At 40.5% G+C, this 25673-nt stretch overlaps 1 protein-coding gene across 1 annotated transcript in view; it reads right to left on the reverse strand.

The window, feature by feature from the left end:
* The window catches only part of ACER2 (alkaline ceramidase 2), a 41613-nt gene that overhangs the window by 5716 nt on the left and 10224 nt on the right, over positions 1–25673 (reverse strand). The window contains exons 4-5 of the mRNA XM_056804457.1: positions 13649–13786; positions 3232–3369 (exon numbers count right to left, since the gene is read on the reverse strand). Coding sequence (XP_056660435.1) covers positions 3232–3369; positions 13649–13786 — 276 coding nt within the window. The remainder of the gene's footprint in view (positions 1–3231; positions 3370–13648; positions 13787–25673) is intronic.

Here is a 25673-nt window from a genome sequence, read left to right on the forward strand (position 1 = left end):
TTCGTTCTCCATAACAGGAACTAATTCCAAGGTAGGGAAGCTAAATCACGTGAAGACTAAGGAAGAAGACTGAGTCACAAGGGGTGAAAATAGAGGCTGTGAACAGAGGGAAAGGAGCTGAGTGCAGCTGCTTCTAGTCTAGACCTACCAAAAACTGAACTGGTTGTCTCATGTCTGTCTCAAGACACGTCTATGTTTAAAGAAAGTCACCTGTGTTTTTTAATTGTGAACATTTAGAGAAGATCTGTGTTCTATAAGCCCTGAGTCTTTTATTTTTGGAAAGTTTTATTTAATCAATTAAGTTGGAATATTTTTCCATGGTTACAAGATTCATGTTCTTTCCCTTCCCTCCCTCCTACCCTCCCCAGTAGCCAACGCACAATTCCGCTGGGTTTTACATGTGACATTGATCAAGATCTATTTCCATATTATTGATAATTGCATCAGGGTGATCGTTTAGAGTCAACATCCCCGATCATGTCCCCTCGACCCATGTGATCAAGCAGTTGTTTTTTCTTCTGTTTCTGCTCCCACAGTTCTTCCTCTGGATGTGGATAGTGTTCTTTCCCGGAGTCTTTTAAATCACATAAATGTTATTTGTTGCATAATGTTATACAAATGTTATAAAAACATAAATAACTTATTTTTTAAAAACTAGGAATAAGCAGATATAGGAATGGGGCTGTGGAAAGGTAGTCTCACACACGATGGATAGAGCTGTGAATAGGTTCCACCGCTGTAGAAATTAATTTGGAATTATGTTAAAAAAACATGGAACTCATCACAGCCTTTAATCCAGTGATTTGCTCTTGAAAACAGTCTCCAAGAAATCTAAGATATAAACACATGCCTAACATATACCAGGCCATTCACGGCAAGTCCTCTTGGGGATAGCAAAGGACTAGAAACCAGATCAATGTGCCTCCAACTGCCAGACAAATGATGTTTTGGACGTAACGGAATATTACTGACTGGTAAGAAATGACAGATATGACAAATTCAGAGAAATGGAGGAAGCATCCTATCATCTGATGCAGAGTGAAACAAACATACTTTTGGATGCTGTCTCAAATATGTGTGTATGTGCACATGTATGTTCATGTGTGTATACACAAATAGGAATGTGCCCATACATACACATATATGAAGTGTCTGAATATATACACATATAGATGTAAAGCTACATGTTCTGTGTGGAGAGAGTCCTAAAAGTCTTTGTACCGTTTTAAGCATTAATATTTCAGGTTTTTGAGACAACATGTATAATGATTCTGACAATATGATTTTTTAAAAACTCTTACCTTCCGTCTTAGAATCAAAATGATGTGGGGGTAGCTGGGTGACTCAGTGGATGGGGAGCCAGGCCTAGAGACGGGAGGTCCCTGGTTCAAATCTGACACTTCCTAACTGTGTGACCCTGGGCAAGTCACTTAACCCCCCACTGACTAATCCTTAACGTTCTCCTTCCTTAGAACCAATACACAATACTGATTCTAAGATGGAAGGTAAAGGTTTAAAATAAAAAGAATTTCAAAGACAATGTATTGGTGCTAAGGTAGAACAGGGATAAAGGCTAGGCAACAGGATGAAACGGATGTGGGTTGCCATGGAGACAGGTTGGTGTCCTGATATAGACAGGTTGCTATAAGGATGTAGGCAGGAACTCTGCAACCAGCCAATGAGCACAGGCATGCTGGACGATGGACTTTCTCTCCTTGGAGCCTGCTCAGACCTAGCCAAAATTTGACTAAAAGTTGCCCCAGGGTGCTTAACATATCATTAGCATCCAATTTGCATTGTGGTTTTCACCCACACTAGGTATCATGGGTAAAGCCACATGGACTAAAGGGAGCCATGGGTAAATTAACATCAGTCCCTTGGGAATGGCAAGGCTACAACACCCCAAACGATTGACATCTTCCCTCAACCAAGCAAGATAAAAAGCATTCCTGAAATCTCCTTGGGGCCCTTCCATCTGCCATGGCCATCTCTCTCAACATGGCTGACTCCATCGCCACTCCTCTGAAAAACAATAAAGCTTATTTGACATGGAGATGGCCTTAGTGGTCAATTCTGTGGGCGAGACCCTGATCCACTTCAAAGTGATTTGCCCAGGATCATATAACTAGGAAGATTTGAACTTGGGACTTTCCGGGCTTGGCTCTCTCTCTATCCACTGAGCCACCCAGCTACAATATAAAATTGAAAAATCACTGAAAGGAAGCCAAATTCAGAATAATTGAAAAACCATAATACGGTGGTCTCGAAGAGCAGATAAAACATACCCCCACAGAGAGCCGGGGGACGGCATGCGTTACTAGATGCAGTTGCTTTGGGTTGATTTTGCTTAATTTTTCACTTGGTTCCACAGTAACAAAATTACAAAGAAGGGTTCCGTTCTGGGGACAGAGAAAGGAGACGTCTAAAACTGAGTCGTGGAAAAAACAAAAGTTGTCACTAAGCTTATTTTTTTAACAGGTGAGGAATGGGGCATCCATTTTTAGATATGGAATGTGTGCTTTTTGCAACAAGGCAGGGTTACTAGAAAGCAGATTATGATGAAGGAAAGAAAAAGCATCAATCAAAAACACGGAGAGGGCTGCGAGGTGGTACCATAGCTAGAGCTCCAGGCCAGGAGGCAGGAAGACTCATGTTCCTGAATTCAAATCAGGCTTCAGATATTTCCTAGTCGTTAACTCTGGGCAAGTCATTTAATCTTATTAGAAAAAGGAAAAAGAATAAAAGATTAAAAAAACAGTTGGCTAAGTGAGCACTTGAGACTTTTGTCTTCCTGACAACTGACCACTGCTCCACCCACTGTACCGCCTGGCTGCCCAAATCTCCGGTTGCAGGTTAGCATTTCTGTATGTTTACAATTTACCAGAATATAATAAAACTCGAACCTCCCATATCCCACCCTTATTCCACGGCCTTGATTGGCCACGGGGCCTGCACTGTGTTTGGGTTTGTTTGTTTTTTTCAAGTTCCTTTTTGGCTGGATCGGATCCCTTGGGTCCAGACTGCTATTTACATGACTTCCTGCCGATACCGAAACTGTTATATGTTTGGCTAAGGAAAGAGGCCACTTTTTCCATTCTCTTCCCATTGCTTGAGGAAGTGCCTTGTTAGTCTGGCTTCTCCTCAGAATAGATAAACACAGCCATCACTGGAGCTTCCTGGGAAGAAAGTGAAAGGATGGCGGAAAGGCTCCAAACGCTACGTGACACTTACCACACACAATGCAGATAGGGGAAGTTGAAGGAAGACCACAGCTCACAAAAGGCTCTGTCACTGATCCAGCAGAAGAGAGCTAACATCCACCAGAGACCCGAGAAGAGACCCAGTTTGTAGACCCGGACGTTGTCACACCTGGAGGAGGAGGACAAAAGGGGACGTCCATCAGTCCTGGCTTTGCAAGATACAGCCAGATCTAAGCTCAAATATGAAGCAGGGCAGCTAGAAAACAGGGGTGGGGGGGTGGAAAGCTGGGTTCAACAGATCCTAGAGATGTGATTCTGGGAGATTGGCCTCACCTAAAAAAAAACCTGCGGGAGTTCTGGTCTATACAAGAATAGCTAAAGCTGCCCTTTTTGTGGTGGCAAAGACCTAGAAATGAAAGGGGTGCCCTCAATTGGGGAACGGCTGAACAAAATGCGGTATATGATGGGGATGGAATACTCTTGTGCTGTAAGGAAGGAGGAACAGGATGATCTCAGAAAGAGCTGGGGAGACCTTCCTGGACCAGTGCAGAGCGAAATAGGCAGAATTAGGACAACGTCGTACACAGAAACTGAAATATTGTGGGATGATCAAGTGGGATTGACTTTGCTACTAATAGTAATGCAATGATTCAGGACAGCCCTGAGGGACTTCGGAGAAAGATGCTGTCCACCTCCAGAGAAAGAACTGTGGGAGCAGAAATGCAGCTGAAAACAAATATCACTTGTTTCTTTGGGTATCGGATTTGGGGTTTTGGTTTTATAAGATTATTCTCTTACAAAAATCACAATATGGAAATGTTTTTTTGTTTGTTTGTTCATTTTTTACCCTTACTTTTCATCTTAGAATCAATACTGTATTGGTTCCAAGGCAGAAGACTGGTACAGGCTAGGCTAGGCAAAGGGGGTTAAGTGACTTGTGGGGTCACGCAACTGGGAAGTGTCATAGACCAGATTTGAACCTAGGAGCCCCTGTCTCTGGGTCTGACTCTCAATCCATTGAGCCACCCATCTGCCCCCCTGGAAGCAGATTTGGGGTGATAATACCTGTATAACCCAGGGAATTACTTGTCAACTCCATGAGAGGGACAGGAAGAGGGGAGGGAGGGAGACAACATGAATCATGTAACTCTGGAAAACATGTGTAAATTTGTTATTGGAATAAAATAAAGATTGAAAAATTTGAAATTAAAGGGGGAAAAAAAGGACCTGGAGAAGGAATAGGCAAACCTCTTCAGCATCCCAAAAGGGGTCCTAAAAAGTCAGATCCACTGAAACGACTGAACGACAAACACGGACAATTATAACACACTATTTAATTTGGCTGCCCTAATGGATGTGGGGAGATCTTTGAAGACCAATGTGTCTGCTCTAGGTGCCTCACAGGGCAGGAAACGGATTGCCGTCCTCCGTTCCCCTTTCCCCTCACCGGGTTCCCCAGAGACTCCGAATTCTCAAGGAATTTCGCTGCAGCTTCAGGAGATCCGTGTGAGAAACCACTCCAATATTCCCCCTGGTCTAGCTCAAAGGGTGGGAAATTTTTCAGAAAGATCCGGCAGGAGAAGACAGCCCAGCATTTAAAATGACAGTTTCCAAGGTATTCATTGAAATATTTAATACATAGAGGAGGGCAACCAGGTGGCTCAGTGGATTGAGAGCCAGGCTTGGAGATGGGAGGTCCTGGGTTCAAATCTGTGTGACCCTGGGCAAGTCACTTAACCCCCATTGCCTAGCCTTTACCACTCTTCTGTCTTAGAACCAATGCTCAGTCTTGACTCCAAGATGGAAAGTGAGGGTTAAAAAAAAAAAGCCCTTTACTTCTGTCTTAGAATTGACACTAAGTAGGAGAACAATGTATACAGTAACAGAAATATTATACAATGATCCACTGGGAAGGACTAAAGCAAGTAAGTCTCCAAGCCACAGCCAAAGGTGGAATTACAGGAGCCCAACTAAGTGCAGAGGAAAACACGCCAGCTGCTACTATGCTTCACGAGATTCCTGTTGTCGGTGGGACAGGTGGCTTCTATTGTGACATGAGCAATATGGAAGCATGCATCACCTGAAAGTGTGGGCATAACCTATGGAAACATGCATCACCTGAAAGTGTGGGCGTAACCTATGGAAACATGCATCACCTGAAAGTGTGGGCGTAACCTAATTCACACTCACCACCTGGGCTGGAGGGTGAGGAAGGAGAAAATCTGAATGTTAAATTGTCCAGAAACAATTGTCAAAACTTATTTCTAAGTATCGATTCCAAGGCAGAAGAATGATAAAGTCTAGACAATTAGAGTGAAATGACTTCCCCAAGGTCACACAGCTAGGAAAACTATTGTAATAATAAGGATAATAAACGTGAGAATAAGGAGGATACTACTGTATGTACTTTGCTAGATATTCACAAAGTAGCCAGAGTTTTCCCTCTATACTATGGTTTCTAATTGAGTATCATGCATGGGCTTATGTTATTCTTTTACATGAATGGAAACAGATACATACATATGTATGTTGTTGTGCTACAGTCATGTCTGACTGTTTGTGACCCCATTTGGGGGTTTCTTTGGCAAAGATCCTGGAGTGGTTTGCCAGTTCTGTCTCCAGCTCATTTGACAGATGAGGAAACTGAGGCAAACAGTGAAGAAACTTGCATGAGGTAACACAGCGAGGAAGTGTGTGAGGTCAGATTTGAATTCAGATCTTCCTGACTCCAGGCCCAGCTCTCAATCCACTAAGCCCCCTAGCTGCCTCCAAAGCAAATGTAGTTTAAGTGACTTGCCCAGGGTCACACGGCTATAAAGTGTCTGAGACCAGATTTAAATTCACAAAGATGTGTCTTTTTTACTCCAGACTTGGTACTGTATTCACTGTACCACCTACCCACATATGTATTATATACTTCAAATAATGTAAATATATTGTCTATTTATGATATATCTACAAATATACAGTATATGTGATATATAACACATATATCACATAAACATTATTAAATATATTATGTTATATAATATGCAAACATATATTGGTAGAATATAGAATATAAGTCATATAAATATATTAAAATATATACAAATAAAAATATATTAAATATATTTTAAGATATAATATTTACTACATATGTTTTTAATATATAACTGTATTAAATGTGTGGCATATTATATAAATATATTAAATATGTGCTATATAATATATAAATGTATTATACAAATATATTCATGTGATATTAATGTCAATATAATATATAAATATATCAATATGTGATTAATAAATATATTACATATATGCTATATAATATCTAAATATATTAAATATATGCTATATAATACAAATGTATTCTATAAATGTATTAATGTGATATTAAAATATGAATATATTATATAAACATATCAATATGTGATTAATAAATATATGCTATATAATATCTAAATATATTACGTATATGCTATATAATATATATACAAAACATATATTTTAAGGACAAATTCATACTGAATCAGAAGCCGGGTGGCTTGGCAATGTGCAAGATCATATCTATTTGGTTTTAATTCTAATTTTTTCAATTTTTAAATGATATGTAGCAATAACAAAGCAGGAACTCTAGTCTTTCCCTTGCTATTGTCCCATCCAGGAAAATATAATAATAATATGTCTATAGCACTACAAAGCACTCTACATGTTATTTGATTCTCACAATAACCTTATGAGGGAGGCACGATATTATTCTCTTTCGACAGATGAGGAAACTGAGATTCCTGCAGTGATATGTAAAGGGTCCCACAGGACCCTTACATACCACCCTTTACATGTAAAGGGTGTTTGAGGAGATATTTGAACTCGGGATCCTATCCACTGTGCTACCTCACTGCAGAACAACATAGTACATAAAAGGCTAGGGTTGGAGTCATGATGAACACCTAGGATCAAATTTTACCTCGAATACTAGTTAGGTAACTGTGACTTTCTTAAGGACAGGCCACCCGGGTTCTGGGCTTCTACAAGATGAGGAACTGAGGGGTTAAGTGATTTGCCCAGGGTTACACAGCTAGAAAGTGTCTGAGGCTGGATTTGAACTCAGACTTTCCCAACTTCAGGCCCAGCGCTCTCTCCTCTGTGTCACCTACCTGATCAAATGTGCCTGTGCTAGGGGCCTGGTACATAGTAAGTGCTTAATAAATGTTTGCTGAATTTAAATGGAATTCTAAATCATAATATATCACACATTACATTATAAATTACATAGATAATTGTAGACTTTTTATCAAATGAATTATCCCCTGACTCAGTAAGAAATGGGATAACAAATCATAGATTCTGAGCTAGGATCAATCTTCAAACATTTACCATGTCGGCATTATACTAGCTGCTAAGGATACAGAGACAAAAGATGAAAAGGCTATCCTTGCCCTTGTGGAGCTTTCATTCCACTGAAATAGAAATACTGGGGCCCAAGAAGTCTTCAGCTTTAATAACCTCCCAAGCAGAAATGCTACAAGTTCACAAAAACCAATCATTTGAAAGCCAAATTACTTACATCTCCTTTTCCTTCATTTGGTTTGAGAATTTTCAATAATACATTTTAAAGCTCAGTTTTAACAAGGCAAGGCACCCTGGCATTGGGCATTCTGTGTTTGTGAAGTTTCTGGATCCCATTTGACAGATGAGAAAATGGAGAAGGAAGGAAGGGAGGAAGGGAGGAAGGGAGGAAGGGAGGAAGGGAGGGAGGGAGGGAGGGAGGGAGGGAGGGAGGGAGGGAGGGAGGAAGGGAGGAAGGGAGGAAGGGAGGAAGGGAGGAAGGGAGGAAGGGAGGAAGGGAGGAAGGGAGGAAGGGAGGAAGGAAGGAAGGAAGGAAGGAAGGAAGGAAGGAAGGAAGGAAGGAAGGAAGGAAGGAAGGAAGGAAGGAAGGAAGGAAGGAAGGAAGGAAGGAAGGAAGGAAGGAAGGAAGGAAGGAAGGAAGGAAGGAAGGAAGGAAGGGAGGGAGGGAGGGAGGGAGGGAGGGAGGGAAGGGAGGGAGGGAGGGAGGCAGGGAGGCAGGGAGGCAGGGAGGCAGGGAGGGAGGGAGGGAAAGGCAAGAGAAGAACAAAGAAATAAAAATAGCAAGTATATTAAAAGGTTTTTTTTTATTTTTTTATGCAAAAAGAAGAGAACAGAAGGGAAACACAGAAAGTAAGATAGCTAGTGTCAACCAAGGTTTTCCTGATGCATTTGTCCTTTTGAAAGCTCACAGTACTGAATGATTTTCTTAATTATGACAATCTGTTCTAGCCATTTTCTTTTTGGTTACCAAACCACCATCTTTCTAAGATGCTCTTTTTAAATAGTTTCCCTTTTTTTAACCTTTTGGGGGGAAAAACTAAATTCTCTAAGTTTTAACACAAATTTCTTTGAATAATTCTTAGGAAAAACAGTGATCTGGAACATTATGTTCAAATTCATATATTGTACAAAGTAGCACCTCTGGGTACCAAAAGTTTGGGAGGGAAAGTCTAATTCAAATGTCTACATAATTCTGGATCTGGGTGGTGGTTCAATTTTTTTTTCTTTCTTTTAGTGCTCAGGGTTGATGAGAGCTTGACTGTCAGTTTAATTCCCATAAAAGCCTCTTCAGTGAGAAAGTTCCATAGCCACAAAGTATATCCTGTCTTATTGGTTGGCCAAGCTGTCAATCAGCATCAAATATCAATAAAACCATTTTAATTGGTTGTTCTACATGGGCTATCAGGAAACTGATTGACAGCTCAGCTATCCAGTAACATGGAACAAAATACTGGAAAATTTTGGAAAGGTTCTTTGATCTCTTTCTTCTCTACTCATTTAATAACAATAAAAAGGGGGGGGGGGCTCAATCTAACAGGATACAAGGTATATACTATTGTCCAAGAAATAGCAGAATAAACATTATGAAATCCTGAGACTCTTCCTTTTTTTTTGTTTGTTTTTTGTTTGTTTTTTTTAAACCCTTACTTTCCCTCTTGGAGTCAATACTGTGTATTGGCTCCAAGGCAGAAGAGTGGTCAGGGCTAGGCAATGGGGGTCAAGTGACTTGCCCAGGGTCACACAGCTAGGAAGTGGCTAAGGCCAGATTTGAACCTAGGACCTCCTGTCTCTAGGCCTGACTCTCAATCCACTGAGCTACCCAGCATCATGTTTTGGTTGTTGGAGGGCCTAACTGGAGACACTCTCGTGGACTGGTGAGATTTGCATTCAGATTCATTCACATTCTCAGTCTGAAAGCACTAGGATTAGGATTTAGGGCATTTTTAGCTAGGTGATATTTTCTACCTCCTTCCTATATTCCCCACTTTAATGTCTCTACCTCGATATAAATAAAGCTACTAAACAGCCCACTGACTCATAATTTAACTTTAATTTTTATAAATGGTGACCACAACAATATTTTTTCATTCTTATATTTGTCAAACCCGCTTTAATTATGACAGTAACCAAGTCTATCACATTTGATCATGGAACTCAAATTTTTTAAGAGAATGTATAAAAAGAAAAATATAGCTATGAAAGAAGTATCAATAAAATATATTTTAAAAATTATCTTAAATGTAAATGTGTTCATTGACACTCAAGGTAAAAAATTTCACTGATTTCTCTCTGATAAAATATGATTATCTGGGACAGCTGGGTGGCTCAGTGGATTGAGAGCCAGGCCTAAACACAGGAAGTCTTGGGTTCAAATCTGACCTCAGACACTTCCTAGCTGTGTGACCCTGGGCAAGTCACTTAACTCCCATTGTCTAACCCTTACCACTCTTCTGCCTTGCAATCAACATATAGTATTAATTCTAAGACAGACAGTAAGGTTTTAAATAAATATATATATGATTTAAAAAATATATTTATGATGGAGGACCTGAATCTTCTCCCAAGCAAATATGCAAGCACAAATAAGCAAACACACACAAGCATATGAATGGATTCCTTTTTGTCACTTTGAATTAGAGAGAAGAAAAAGCAACTTAACCCCTCTGTTCCTCAGTTAACTCATTCCACTTTAATGAGGAGGCAGTTCTAAGTAACCCTAGTAGAAGAAAACGAATTCTTTACTAGTACCTAAAATCTATTTTCCCTGTTTTTCTATTGCTTTATGAACTATATGTTAACCATAGTCTAATCTGACAAACAAAATGTTTTCTTATTTTAGAAATCTGGAGGAGCGAAGGAAAAGAAATCTCTTCTTAACGTGCAATTTGCAAGAGTGGTAGAAGTGTTCTCCAATATGCAGGGCCACTATCGGTCTCTTCCTTGGAATCTCATAAATATTTCCTTTCAAACGTTTGGAGCTGATCTCTCAGACATGGCTGTTTCTCTCTTTGTCATCGGTCGCCGAGGTACCATTATCTCATCAGAGCAGTCAGTTTATATAATACATCCCAAACTCCTCTACTACTCAATGCCATTTGCCAGGGCTGCAGACCAAGGAGTGAGCACCAAATGTGTCCCTGAAACCCCTCTCCCTTCCCATTTCCTGACCTCTCCAAAGCCCACTTGTTTCCTGTCTGGGACATAGCCTCCTTGCATCTGTAACTGACACTTTTGGATCCACTGTCCTGAGAAGGGAATGTAGCCTCCGGTTCAGAGGTAGGAAAATAAATTTAAACAATCGACTTGCTAACTGAGAAAGTGGTCTTGTTTGCTTGGACCAAGCCTTTGGAAAGCTGGGGTATTCTAATGGTAATCAATGCCTCACTTGGGAAAAAATAATGTGGAAAGGGAAAAAGGTCTCTTTCCCTATTAAAGCTGGACTGCGATAGGAAAGAAGAGGAAGGATAGATTCAAGTAAATATGAACATAATAATAATAACTAACTAAAAGGTTTGAGAAGCACTTTATAAATATTAAGCTATCTCTTGCTTGGTCTTAAATTCCTTTCTTTCCCATAGATCTGACAGGTATACTATTTTATGTTCACCTAATTTACTTATAGTTTCCCTCTTTATATTTAAGTCATTTACCTATTCAGAATTTATCTTGGTATAGGGTGTGAAATGTTGATCTAAACCTAGTCTCTCCCATACGGTTTTCCAATTTTCCCAGCACTTTGTCAAATAGCGGGTTCTTGATCCAAAAGCTACTTCTAAGGGGCCCTCAGCAAGTAGTGTAAAGGGGAATTCTTTGGTCTCTCTGAGTTTACACTTGTGAAAGGGAATCCTTTATTCCCTTTGTCTATTTTGAGTTAATACTAACTTAAGAACCCCTACTTAGATTGTGAAGACAGGATTAACCCTCCTTTGTCTACCTTTTGATTGAATCAACACAACCTTAAACTAGGTGGAGGAACTCACAAAACACTTAGTGAATTCACACCCTCAGAAACTCAATCAGCCAGGATGAGTATTCACCATATTAGAAAATTCACTCCCTTAGATGAGAACTTAACTTTCGGAAGGTGAGAAGTCCATCCCACAGACACTGTCCCCTGGGCAGTGCTAGCCAATTTGGAAACTGTGATTAGGGCAGGGACAAAAAGACACTATAAAAGCAAGCCCTGAACTCCCTCAGAGCAGATTGTCTTTGAGAAGAAAACCTGAAGAGATTGTCTTCTGGAGATAGTCTTCTGACTGGGGAGAGTCTTCCAGGAAGCTTCCCTGGATACTGCAGGGCTTGTACTGATTGTGGGCTTGGAGGGTAGCTTCAACTTAAATTCTGAGTCTTGGACTACTTCATTGGATGAGTGAAAAGACTGACTCCTTTCCTAGTTTCCTAAGAGACTAGCTTCCATCTTGGAACAGGCATCGTGGTTACTCACCACCAGCCTTCCTGGTTGAGAGCTAATTAATCTCTGCCTAGATTAAATAGACCTGACACAAACATTTAGGTTGATGGGATAGATAATCTCTCCAACCTCTTCACATTTCTCTACTTTATTTTTCCTTTCCATTTTGTAAATAAATTTCTGACTCAAGATATAATAAATATTGGCAATCACATAATTTCATTTAATTATTGTCCAACCGTTAATTTTCACCTTTACAATGGTACACAACAGGCATTTACAGATTTATGTGCTATTCTCTTCTGAATATGGAAATGCTCAATGTATTTGGTGTTTTAAAAATAAAAACAAAATAAAATTTCTACTAAATGTGCCATCATTTTGTTTAGTTAACAAGATGGAAATTTATTTCGCTACATCGTATGGAAAAATTATCCAGCAAGGATACAGCATTGATTCAGCTGGGTGCTGCTGCCTGCCCTCTTGGGACCCTACTGGTGCAACAGTCTGAAGATTAAGGGTGGAATCATTTATTCTTCCTGAAATAGATGCTGTATGCTAGCCACCAGGAGGTTAAATCAGTGGTTGTAGCCTTAGTCCACTAGATGGCACAGTGGATAGAGGGAGTCAGGAAGACCTGAGTTTGAATTCAGTCTCAAACACTCACCAGCTGTGTGACCCCTGGACAAGTCACTTACCCTTGTTTGCCTCAGTTTCCTCATCTGTAAAATAAGCTGTCAAAGGAAATGGCAAATTATTCTAGTATCTTTGCCAAGAAAACCCCAAATGGGGCCATAAGGAGTCAGATGTGATTGAAAAAAGGCCTTAGTCCCTTGGGCCAATTAAGTATCAAGGATGTTTTCAAAACCTTTAAAGTTTTAAAGCATGATTTCTCTAGGGCAGTTGGGTAGCACAGTGGATAGTGGGGTAGGTCTGGATGGGGCGATCCTAGGTTCAAAGCTGGCCTCAGACTTAATTACTTAATTACTTAATCCCCATTGCCTAGCCCCTACTACTCTTCTGCCTTGGAACTGCTACTTAGATTCTAAGACAGAAGGTAAGGGTTTGGTTTGGTTTTAATTTAAAACTCTTACTTTCCATCTTAGCATTAATACAAGACAGAAGAGAGGTAAGGGCTAGGCAATCAGGGTTAAGTGACTTACCCAGGGTCACAGAGCTAGGAAGTATCAGAGGCCAGATCTCTAGGCCTGGATTTCAATAGACTAGCTACCTCTCCAAGGTTTTTGTGTTTTTTTAATTATTTGTTGCTCTCACTGTCCCCTCCAATTAAACAACAAACAAAAAATCTCTCAAAATAAATCTACGTGGCCAAGCAAAACAAATTCGCACCCTGGCCCAATCCCAAGACGCATGGCTCATCACTGAACTGGCAGGAAGCCAGCAACCCTCTACTCTCCTGAGAAAGTAAATGGCCAAAACAGCTAGTCAGGCTTGTATTTACATACAACGTATGCACATCGAGATATCATACTGCGGACTGACTACCCAAAGGGACCGAATAGTCTTTCCTCCTCCTTAATAAGCGTTTGTTTGCGGTTTATTCTGTACCAAGCACCATCCCAGACACATCCAGGTGTCTCCTCAGCTAGGGCTGGAGGACTGGGGTCCAAGCAGTCAGGTAAGCCCCAATTCTGCCAGAGTGAGAATGGGAGAGGCAGGTGCACAGGGAAAGGCCACTCACCTTTTCAGTTCTGCAATGAGCAGGGCTGTGCAGGGGATGCCCAAGGCCATCAGAGAGATGTTGTTGATGGCTGGCTTCACGAATGCAAGGCAAGTAGTGATTCCAGACAGGACACAGACCACAATTTTGAATCTGCCCCTGAAAGATTCAAAAGCAAACCCACAACCAAAGATTTCTCAGGGGGAAATGAACCTCCGTACCTAGGACATGCAACTAAAAGGCCAAGGAGGCTTACATTGCTGTGACAACTGTATTTCCAATGAATAAAGTAAAACCCTTCATTCTTTCCTCTCTCTCTCTCTCTCTCTCCCTCCCTCCCTCTCTCTCCTGTCTCTCCCTCCCCCTCTCCTCTCCCTCTGTACCTCCTTCTTTCTCTCTCTGCCTTTCTGTCTCTCTCCTCTGTCTCTACTTTCTTTCTCTACCTTCCTCTCTTTCTCTCCCCCTCTCTCCCAATTTCTTTGCTCTCTCTCTTCTGTCTACCCCCTCTCTCCCTCTTTTCTCTCTCCCTCTGCCTCTCTCCTCTCTCTGTCTATCTGCTCTCCATCTCCCCTCCTTTCTCTCTCTCCCTCTGCCTCTCCTCTCTCTTCTTCCCTCCTTCTTTCTCTGCCTCTCTCTTCCTCCCTCCTCCTCCCCTTGTCTCCCTCCCTCCCCCCTCTGCCTCACATACACACACACACACATACACAAACACAAGATTTCTATATCTTGTGGTTGTCATTTTTTAGTCATTTCCAGCTCTTTGTTACCTCATTTGAGATTTTCTTGGCAAAGATACTGGAGTGGTTTGACATTTCCTCCTCAAGATCATTTTACAGTTGAGGAAACTAAGGCAAAAGGGGTTAAGTGACTTGCCCAGGAGAGTAGAGCTAGCAAGTATCAGAGACCATATTTCAATTTCAGACCCAGCACTTTCTCCACTTTGAGAAGCTCTCTAGCACAATCTATATCTGGCCAAGAATCTCTGTAAATTAAAATCATTCAATACAAAAACTAGAATGAGGGGTTCTTGAATTGGAGGAATTTTTAAATGAGGAAGAGATTTGATCAGTTTAATTCTTCCATTTGGTGACAAATGAAATAACCTAAGCATATGATAACCCAAATGTCTGTACTAGGGAGAAAAAAATACTAAAGACATTAATTTTAAAATATAATTTGTAGATGTGGCAAAATTGATACACTAATGCATTGCTAGTGGAGTTGTGAATTGGTCCAAACATTCTGGAGGGCAATTTGGAACTATGCGCTTTAAAAGATGCCTCACTTTCGACCCAGCCATAGCACTGCTAGGTTTGTACCCCAAAGAGATAATAAGGAAAAATACCTGTATAAAAATATTTTATAACTATACTCTTTATGGTGGCAAAAAAAATTGGACAATGAGGGGATGCCCTCTGATTGGGGAATGGCTGAACAAATTGTGGTATATGTTGGTGATAGAATACTAATGAACTGGAGGAATTCCATGTGAACTGGAATAACCTCCAGGAATTGATGCAAAGCAAAATGCATTTTCTTATGAGAAAGAACACTGCCCACATCCAGGGAAAGAACTGTGGGAGTAGAAACACATAAGAAAAACAACTGCTTGATCACATGGTTCAATGGGGATATGATTAGGGTTATAGACCCTAAACAATCACTCTATTGCAAATATTAATAATATGGAAATAGGTCTTAATCAATGACACATGTAAAACCCAGTTGAATTGCTCATTGGCTGTGAGAAGGGGGAGGGAAAAGGGAAGGAAAGAACATGAATCATGTAACTAGGAAAAATATTCTAAATTAATTAAATAATTTTTTAAAAGAATAGTATTGTGCTGAAAGGAATGATGAACTGGAGGATTTCTATGTGAACTGGAAAAACTGGAAAGACCTCCAGGAATTGATGCAGAGCAAGAGGAGCAGAACCAGGAAAACATTATACAGAGAGACTGATACACTGTGGTACAATCAAATGTAATGAACTTCTCTATAGCAGCAATGCAATGATCCAGGACAATTCTGAGGGACCTATGAGAAAGAATGCTATCCACATCTGGAGAAAGAACTGTGGGAGCAGAAATGCAAAAGAAAAACATGATTGATCACATGATTTGATAGGGATATGATTAGGGTTTTGATGTTAAAAACTCACTACTAAAATATGAATAACACAGAAATAGGTTTTGAACAATGATACATGTATAACCCAATGGAATTGCTTGTTAGCTCTGGGAGGGAGGAGGGAGGAGGGTGGGAAAAATCATGAATCATGTAACCATGGAAAAATATTAAATACATTTTAAAAAATCTATCATTCATAACTAGCTGGATTCAGGAATCGGATACTGCAAGCCACCAAACATAGCCCAGATTGGGGGACATAGCGTGGCAATTTCCCAGATTGGAGTGATGTGGCAACTTCTGATATAACATTCCAGATTTCCTATTTTATATGGAAAAAGACTTATCTCTGACACGTTAGAGAGGATGATTAGAGGGCAAAAGACTTATCTGTTTCCAAGTCTCCACTTTGGGGTTCTCAAGCTCACTAATTTGTTGGAAGGTGGCTGAACATGCAAGGCTGGAATGTTCTTAATTTACCCAAGGTTAACTGCAGGGGTAGGATCTTATCTCTTGTTTAGCAAAGGGCCATGGAGGCCACATGGCACCCAGATTGGCACTTTATTCATAAGGTTATCAACAGAAAAAAGAGGGGGATACAATGTTGTCTGGGTTTAGGGGTGAAATCAAGAAGCAAGAAAAAATGAACACTTCTAGAATACATGAATCTGTGCAGGGAATCCTGACTCTTAAATCCATGAAGCTGACTTTGGGATGTTCTCTTAGAAGCCTTATGGAGGTACTTATGGCTTTCTCCCTTTAGATTCTAAATATGAAATGCCAACTCAGATACCAGAGGGGAGAGGGGAGAGGGGAATGTGCTTTCAATACCCCAAAATCCCAACAAGGGGATAAAGGTGCAACTGATTAATCTATCTATGGATAAAGAGATGTGTGTGTGTGTGTGGAGAGAGGAAGACAGAGAATATATATATATATATATATTACATATATAAGTATTCTACGGCAAGCAATATCCATCTACATCTCTTCGAGTGAAGACAAATAAGAAGGGATGGAAATCATCAGAATTAAGGTCTAGAGGCCCTACCACTACTGTATCCTGCTGACTGTACCAGGGTAGCCAGGGGAGATGCAGTGAGTGGATAAAGTACCAGGCTTGGAGTCAAGAAGACTCCTTGTCCCAAGTTCAAATCTCATCTTAGACACTTACTAGCTGTGTGATCCTGGACAAGTCACTTTAACACTAATTGCCTCAGATTCTCTTGTGTAAAATGAGCTGGAGAAGGAAATGGCAAACCACCATCTTTGCCAGGAAAACCCCAAATGGGGTCATGAAGAGTCGGAGAAGACTGAAAACAACTGAACAAAGACCCTGTCACAAGCTGACAAATGGCTCCAATCTTCTCCTGAAGACCTCTAATGAAAGGGAGAAGTTAACTATCTCTCAAGGCAGTCTGTTCTACTTTGAACAGCCCCTCACTGCAAAAGAAAAACTTTCCTCCGTCAAACCTAAATCTACTTCTCCAGAACTTCCATTCACTCTTCTGACCTGGTCTTGCCTTCTGAGGACAAGATATCTCTTTATATGCTGAAAGCCATAGCTTCTTCCTTCTCTCATTCCAAGTCTTCAGCAGCCTAAATTCTCAGGATCAGTTATTTTTTTTAGACCCTTATTATCTGACTTAGAATCAATACTAGCTATCAGTTCCAAGGCAGAAGAGCAGTAAGGGCTGGGCAAATGGGGTTAAGTGACTTGCCCAGAATCACATAGCTAAGACGTGTCTGAGGCCAGATTTGAACTCAAGATCTTTCCTCCCTAGGTCTGGCTCTCCAGCCATTGGGCCACCCAGCTGCCTCAATCAATTAGTTCTTAAATGGCACCTTCATTGGCCCATTCTGGATATTCTATGATTATCAATGTCCTTCCTAAAATGCCATGCCCAAAATTCAGAATAACAGTTCAAGGCCAGACTTGAACAGAGCAGCCCAGGAACTACTACTTCCCTCCTTCTTAATAGTTTACTTTTTTTTAAATGTCACCAAAGATTACAGAATTAGTCTTCTGCTGGCATATCAACCTGTACTTGAATTAGTATTCTGTTGCCTCATTACCCAAAACTTCCAGACCTTTTCCCACATGAACTGCCCTCTAGCTCCACCTTTCCCATCTTGCACGTAGAAAGTTGATTTTTTTTAAAACACTATTAAACTGCATACTGTCTGATTTAACCCCTTTGTTCTAGGTTCTTTACGACTCTAAACCCTCACTGTCATTCTTAGCTATCCCTCCCAGACTTGTACATCCAAGAACATGACGAGCATTTTCCTTTGATAGGACTCTCAGATGAACTAGTTAGAAATGTCCATCCATCATCAGCTCTACAAAGAGTTTATACATTTGTAACGAGCCCTTCCACAAAGCCCTTGACATGAAGAACTTATTATGGAATGATTCGTCTTTACAGAAATTTCTGATATTCCTCAGTTAACTTCATTTGTTTTTTCTATCTCTTAGTGAACAGGGAGAAGATCCCAGCCCATTCGGAAGTGGGCTTGGACCACCAAGGTCACTACTGCGTGGAGGAACATGGTCCATGACACCACCTAAAACAGGAAGTTCCTAACTTGGGCTTTATGTGTCCGCAGGGGAACACCACACACACACACACACACACACACACACACAATAGAGAGCCAAGCCTAGAGTTAGAAAGGCACCTTCTTGAATGACAATCTAGCCTTTAACACTTATTTGTGTGACCCTGGGCAAGTCACTTAACACCATTTGCCTCAATTTTCCCATCTATAAAATGAGTTGGAGAAGGAAATGGGCAAACCACTCCACTATCTTAGCCTGGAAAACCCCAAATGGGGTCAAGAAGATTCATACACAACTGAAGAAAAAAAATGACTGAATAGCAACATTCACAGGGTTCCATGGATAGTTTTCAACTTGAATGAGAAAAAAAGACATCTTTTAAAAAAATAATTGGTTTCCTTTGTCATCTTGAGAATTTTATCTTATTCATTTTAAAACATACCGAGAAGGGTTCCAAAGGCTTCCCCAACTGCCAAAGCAGTTCAGGAACAAAAAATGGTTAAGAACCCCTGGGGGCAGCTGGGTGGCTCAATGGTTGGAGAGCCAGGCCTAGAGATAGGAGGTCCCGGGTTCAAATCTGGCCTCAGACACTTCCCAACTGTGTAATCCTGGGCAAGTCATTCAACCCCCATTGCCTAGTTTTTACCACTCTTGTGCCTTGGAGCCAATACACAGTAATGACTCTAAGGTGGAAGGTGAGGGTTGAAAAAAACAAAAAACAACACCTTGTCTAAACTTTCACTGTCAGTGTCAAAGCTCTGGTTCCCTGAGGAAACAAGAACACTCCCTGCACCCCCCCCCAAAAAAAACTGACACATTTTGCTTTGAGAATAGCATACACACTCCAAGGGAAATTCCTGAACGTATTTAAGCAAAAAAGCACTAAAAAGCAACCGAGTCTGATAATTCTTGCAGCCTTACATTCCAGCAGTTAATCATTTATTGAGACAAAGGGCACGTCATCCACTAGTCTAAAAGTTTCCAAATAGTGTTCCTTGAGTTTTAGAATCATAATCCTTAAAAGAAGCAAAGCATGATTTCCTTTGACCAAAACAACTTGAAAGTTCTGGCACAAGTCACTGTGGGGAGACAAATTTAGGAAACAGGCCATTAAACAGACATGAAAGAGCACCAAGCTGTCAAAATAGGAGTTTCTATAAAGCTGTTTCTCAAAATAAAATAAAAAAGTTTAGCAACAAAGCCGAGAAAACGGCTTCTCTGACTTCTGACTCTCTCTCAAAAGATGGGATTCTTCCAGACTTTCAAGGCTGATTCCCAAAGGAGAGGAGGAAAGACCTATAAAAACTTCACAAGACTGCTCTTTCAGTCAATCAACAAGTATTTATTAAGCTCTTGCAATGAGCTAGGGACTTTGGGGGAAAGGGAAGGAACAGTATGTGCCTTAAAGGAACTTACATTCTTTTTTTTTTTTAACGCTTCCCTTCTAGAGCAGGAAGGGCTAAGTGACTTGTCCAAGGTCACACAGTTAGGAAGTGTCTACGGCCAAAAGGACCTTCCATCTCCAGATCTGGCTCTCTATCCACTGAGCCACCTACCTGCCCCTTGGAGCCTCCATTCTAATGGAGGAGAAAAGATCTAAATACACATGTAATATATATATATGATTGCATGGTACATTCTATACAACACATATAAATGTATGTATGTATGTATTTGAGCTAGATCAAATCCCACCTTCTTCACAAGGTCTCTCCTGGCCCTGTTCAATGCTAGTGCCTTCCCTCTGGCATTACCTCTAGCTCACCCTGTACATATCTAGTAGGTATAGAGTAGCTGGCACATTGTTTTCCCCCATCAGAACGTGAGTTCCTTACTGGCAGGTCCTCTTTTTGAGCTGATTTTCTTTGTATGCCCAGAGCTTAGCCCAGTTCCCAATACATTTTTGCTCTTCAGTTGTGTGGATGTTCTTGGCAAAGATATTGGAGTGGTTTGCCATTTTCTTCCCCAGCTCATTGAGGAACTGAGGCTAGCAGAGTTAAGTGACTTGCCCAGGGTCACACTGAATTTAACTTCATGCAGATGAGTCTTTCTGATCCTAAGCCTGGTGCTCTCTCTATCCATGGTAGGTGTTTAATGAATGCTTAATGAAATCGTTGACTTGTGGGAGCGAGGGCACTGGTGGTGAGAACCAGGGGAAGGGGCAAAAAGAAGATGAAATCAGGAAAACTCTTTGGTCTGGCTGGCATCCCCTAAGAAAAGCTGGTAGCCCTCCCAGAATGATGCCTTCTGTTCCAAGGGACGTTCCTCAGTGTCTAATCTCGACCACAATAATGATAGATAAGGCACTCCTGGGAGTTGCGGAAACTCTGGCTAGATCTGCTTCCGAGTTGTTCTGCGTTTTTAAGTCCAGAAGATTATATCTGGTCACAGGTTAAGAAAGAGCACCGTGATCTCGGCACCCAAAAGAAGAATTGGCCACTTCAGGCATTCAGACCTCTTCTTTAGGCAATAGATGAAGCTGGAATGACACAAAACTTGTTAAGATAATTAATTGGTTGCAACGTGGTATTCCGATGATAAACCAAACAAAATACTCTTGCTTTCAAGAGAGTCTCAAAACTCTTCCCCCAGTTAATTCTGCCATCCAGTCCAGTTGGGATTGGGCGCTAGAGAATCTGGAAGCATCTTCCTTGGGCAGAAGGTTCAGCCAGCTGAGCCATCAGCCTCATAAAGTCCTTCTTGTCCAGCATGCAGAACTAAACAAACGTCATAGAACCCAAGAATCACTGCAGGGTCTTCCATCCTGACCCCTCTTAGCATACTCTGGATCCAAGACCAGATGCAGAGAGTTTGCTATGAACAATTTTAAGATGGCCAGAGAGGTCATATCCAAGTACTTCGCATCCAGACATGAGACTCTCGTATTTTAATCTATTGACTAAGTATTTGTATACAATTCCTATTTCCTCTGAACCTATATAAAATTTAATCTTATAGCTAGGTGGCGAAGTGGATAGAGCACTGGGCTTAGAATCAAGAAAATTTATATTCCTGAGTTCCAATCTGATCTCAGGAACTTACTGGCTATGGGACCCTGGGCAAATCATTTAACTCCGTTTCCCTCAGTTTCCTTGTCTGTAAAGTGAACTGGAGAAGGAAATGGAAAACTATTCCAATATCTCTGCCAAGAAAACCCAAATGGGGTCATGTAGAGTTAAAGATGACTGAAATGACTGAACAACAACAAAATAGTCTAAATGTAACATTTTGGCATAAGACAGCTGGTGTTTCAAGCTGGCCCATAGTATTCCTAACTTCAAAAGGAAACTGGTTCTAAAAATAAGGTCTAGGTGGCTCAGTGGATTGAGAGGCCCAAAGATGGGAGGTCCTAGGTTCAAATCTGGCCTCAGACACTTCCCAGTTACGTGACCCTGGGCAAGTCACTTGATCCCCATTGCCTAGCACTTACCATCTTCTGCCTTAGAACCAATACCCAGTATTGATTCTAGGACAGAAGGTAAGGGTTAAAAATAAAAAACTGATATTCAAATATTTGGTCTATAAAAATATAATTCTTTTAGGCACTTTTCTATACATCTAGAAGTAGCCATTAGACCAAAAAACAAACAAACAAACAAACAAAAAAAACAATGCATCCAAAATTATAAAGGAAGCAACAAATTGGGGGGCGGGGAATCTTCATAACAAAAACCTCTGACCAAGGTCTAATTACTCACATTTATAAAGAGCTAAACCAATTGTACAAAAAAATCAAGCCATTCTCCAATTGATAAATGGGACAAGTGAAATGAACAGGCAGTTTTCAGATAAAGAAATCAAAACTATTAATAAGCACATGAAAAAGTGCTCTAAATCTCTTATAATCAGAGAGATGCAAATCAAAACAACTCTGAGGTATCACCTCACACCTAGCAGATTGGCTAACATGACAGCAAAGGAAAGTAATGAATGCTGGAGGGGATGTGGCAAAGTTGGGACATTAATGCATTGGTGGTGGAGTTGTGAATTGATCCAACCATTCTGGAGGGCAATTTGGAACTATGCCCAAAGGGCGATAAAAGACTGTCTGCCCTTTGATCCAGCCATAGCACTGCTGGGTTTGTACCCCAAAGAGATCAGAAGGAAAAAGACTTGTACAAAAATATTCATAACTGCGCTCTTTGTGGAGACAAAAAAAATTGGAAAATGAGGGGATGCCCTTCAATTGGGGAATGGCTGAACAAACTGTGGTATCTGTTGGTGATGGAATACTATAGTGCTCAAGGAATAATAAAGTGGAGGAATTCCATGGGAACTGGAACAACCTCCAGGAAGTGATGCAGAGTGAGAGGAGCAGAACCAGGAGAACATTGTACACAGAGACTGATACACTGTGGTATAATCGAATGTAATGGACTTCTCTAGTACTAGCAATGCAGTGACCCTGAACAACTCGGAAGGATCTATGAGAAAAAGCACTATCCACATTCAGAAGAAAAACTGTGGGAGTAGAAACACAGAAGAAAAACAACTGCTTGAGTACATGGATTGAGGGGGATATGATTGATGATATAGACTCTAAATGAACATCCTAGTGCAAACAACAACATGGAAATAGGTTCTGATCAAGGACACATGTAGTACCCAATGAACTTGCGTGTTGACTGCAGGAAGAGTGGGTGGAGGGGAGGGAGGAAAAGAATATGATTCTTTTAACCAAGAAATAATGTTCTAAATTGACTAAATTAAAAAAAAAAAGAAAAAAGTAGCCATCAGTTTCCCACATAAATAAGATTATTATAACTGCACAACTATATGATCTGTGTCACCAAGAACTATAAGTCTACAAGCAATAGCTGGAATTTAATAAATGCTCTATTGATTGATATGTTCAGTCAATTAAAGATAGGAAATTCCCTATGGAAAATACAAAAGGTCTGGTGGTATAATCTGGGAGGCTTGGTTTGGATACTGACGATATCTTCTTTTTTTTCTTTCTCTAAAACCTGCCTTGCTTTCTTGTTACAACTCTAAGACAGAAGGGCCAGGGCTAGATATTTGGGATGAAGTGACTGGGCCAAGGTCACCCAACTAAGAAGTGTCTGAGGCCAGGCCAGGGCCTCCCAACTCCAGACATAGGGCTCTATCCATTGTGCTTCCTATCTTCCAAATGAGGATGCCTTCTTAAGGAGGTGTGAAATTCCTTTACTAAGAGTAACTCTCATAACACACCTCGAGGCACTACTGAATCAACCAACTCCACCCTGAAGATGAAGTTGAGAGATCCATTACTCAGATAGCAATTCCTGATAACAAAGTGAAGACTGGAGCTATACCCTTCACCTGGGCTTTTTTTTTTTACTTTATAAAGATATTTTATTTTTACCAATTACGTATAATACCAAATTTCCACACAAGTTTTCTAAAGTTATGTGTTCCAAATGGTCTCCCTCCCTTCCCTTCCCCTCCCAGAGCTGGCAAGCAATTCGATCTGGTTTATACATATACTGTCATGCAGAACATATCAAATAGGCTTTTTAAAAGTTTAGGGGGTCCAAGATAAATTCAGAATGGGTGAATGACTTAAATATAAAGAGTGAAATCACAAATTAATTAGGTGAACATAGAATAGAATACCTGTCAGATCTCTGGGAAAGGAAGAAATTTAAGACCAAGCAAGAGATAGAGAACATTGCAAAATGTAAAATGAATGACTCTGAGTATACCAAATTAAAAAGGGTTTATACAAACAAAACCAATGCAACCAAAATTAGAAGGAAAGCTGGGAGAACATTTTCAACAAAACTCTCTAACAAAGGTTTAATTTCCCCAATATACAAGGAACTAAGTCAAATGTACAAAAACATCAAGCCATTCCCCAATCAATAAATGGTCAAAGGATATAAATAGGCAATTCTCAGATGAAGAAATCAAAACTATTAATAAGCACATGAAAAAGTGTTTTAAATCTCTTATAATCAGAGAAATGCAAACCAAAACAACTCTGAGGTATCCCCTCACACCTAGCAGATTGGCCAATACAGCAGCAAAAGAAAGTGATAAATGCTGGAGGGCATGTGGCAAAATTGGGACACTAATACACTGCTGGTGGACTTGTAAATTGGTCCAACCATTCTAGAGGGTAATTTGTAACTATGTGCAAAGGACTTTAAAAGAATTCTTGCCCTTTGATCCAGCCATATCACTGCTGGGTTTGTACCCCAAAGAGATAATAAGGAAAAAGACTTGTACAAGAATATTCATAGTTGTGCTCTTTGGGGTGGCAAAAAATTGGAAAATGAGGGGATGCCCATCAATTGGGGAATGGCTGAACACATTGTGTTATATGTTGGTGATGGAATACTATTGTGCTCAAAGGAATAATAAAGTGGAGGAATTCCATGGGAACTGGAATGACCTCCAGGAATTGATGCAGAGTGAGAGGAGCAGAACCAGGAAATCATTGTACACAGAGACTGATACATTGTGGCATAATCGAATGTAATAGACGTCTCTACTAGCAGCAATGCAATGATCTAGGACAATCCAGAGGAATTTATGAGAAAGAAGCTATCCACACTCAGAGAAAGAACCGTGGGAACAGAATTGCAGGAAAAGAAATATGATTGATCACATGGTTCTATGGGGATGTGAATGGGGTTTTGATGTTAAAAGATCTCTCTACTGCAAATATGAATAACATGGAAATGGGCTTTGAACAATGATACATCTATAATCCAGTGGAACTACTTGTTAGCTCTGGGAGGGGGGAAGGAAGGCAGGGGGAATCATGAATCATGGAACCATGGAAAAATATTCTAAATAAATAAATAAAAAGTTTGGGGAGGGGACAGCTGGGTGGCTCAGTGGATTGACAGCCAAGCCTAGAGATGAGAGGTCAAATCTAGCCTCAGACACTTCCTAACTGTGTGACCCTGGGCAAATCACTTAATCCCCTGCCTAGTCCTTACCATCTTCTACCTTAGAAGCAGTATTGCTTCTAAGGTGGAAGGTAAAGGTTTTAAATAAAATAAAATAAAAAATAAAAAGTTTAGGGGATCCATGAAGACTAAGGCTCTGAAATGGGCTAACAATTAGGCATGAACTATGTTTAGCATTAATATAATATGCCTCTAGGAACAATAGTTACTAGGCTGCCTAAGGAGGGGCAAACAAGTCCACACTGGAAACACGTAGGTGAAAGATTTAAGTTCCTCTGTCAAATACAGTGGAATTGGACCCATGAGCGGCCATGCAGGCCTCCAAACAGAGCAAGACAGGAAGATCCAGTCTTTAAAAAAATATATGGAGCTGGGGCAGACCTCGACTCTCATTCCAAAAGAGAATCTAGGATCCAGAAGAAGATGAAGGCTCATTGGAGATGGAAAGAGA

This window comes from Monodelphis domestica, chromosome 7 (genome assembly GCF_027887165.1).
Source record: "Monodelphis domestica isolate mMonDom1 chromosome 7, mMonDom1.pri, whole genome shotgun sequence".
In the NCBI taxonomy this organism is placed as follows: Eukaryota; Metazoa; Chordata; class Mammalia; order Didelphimorphia; family Didelphidae; genus Monodelphis; species Monodelphis domestica.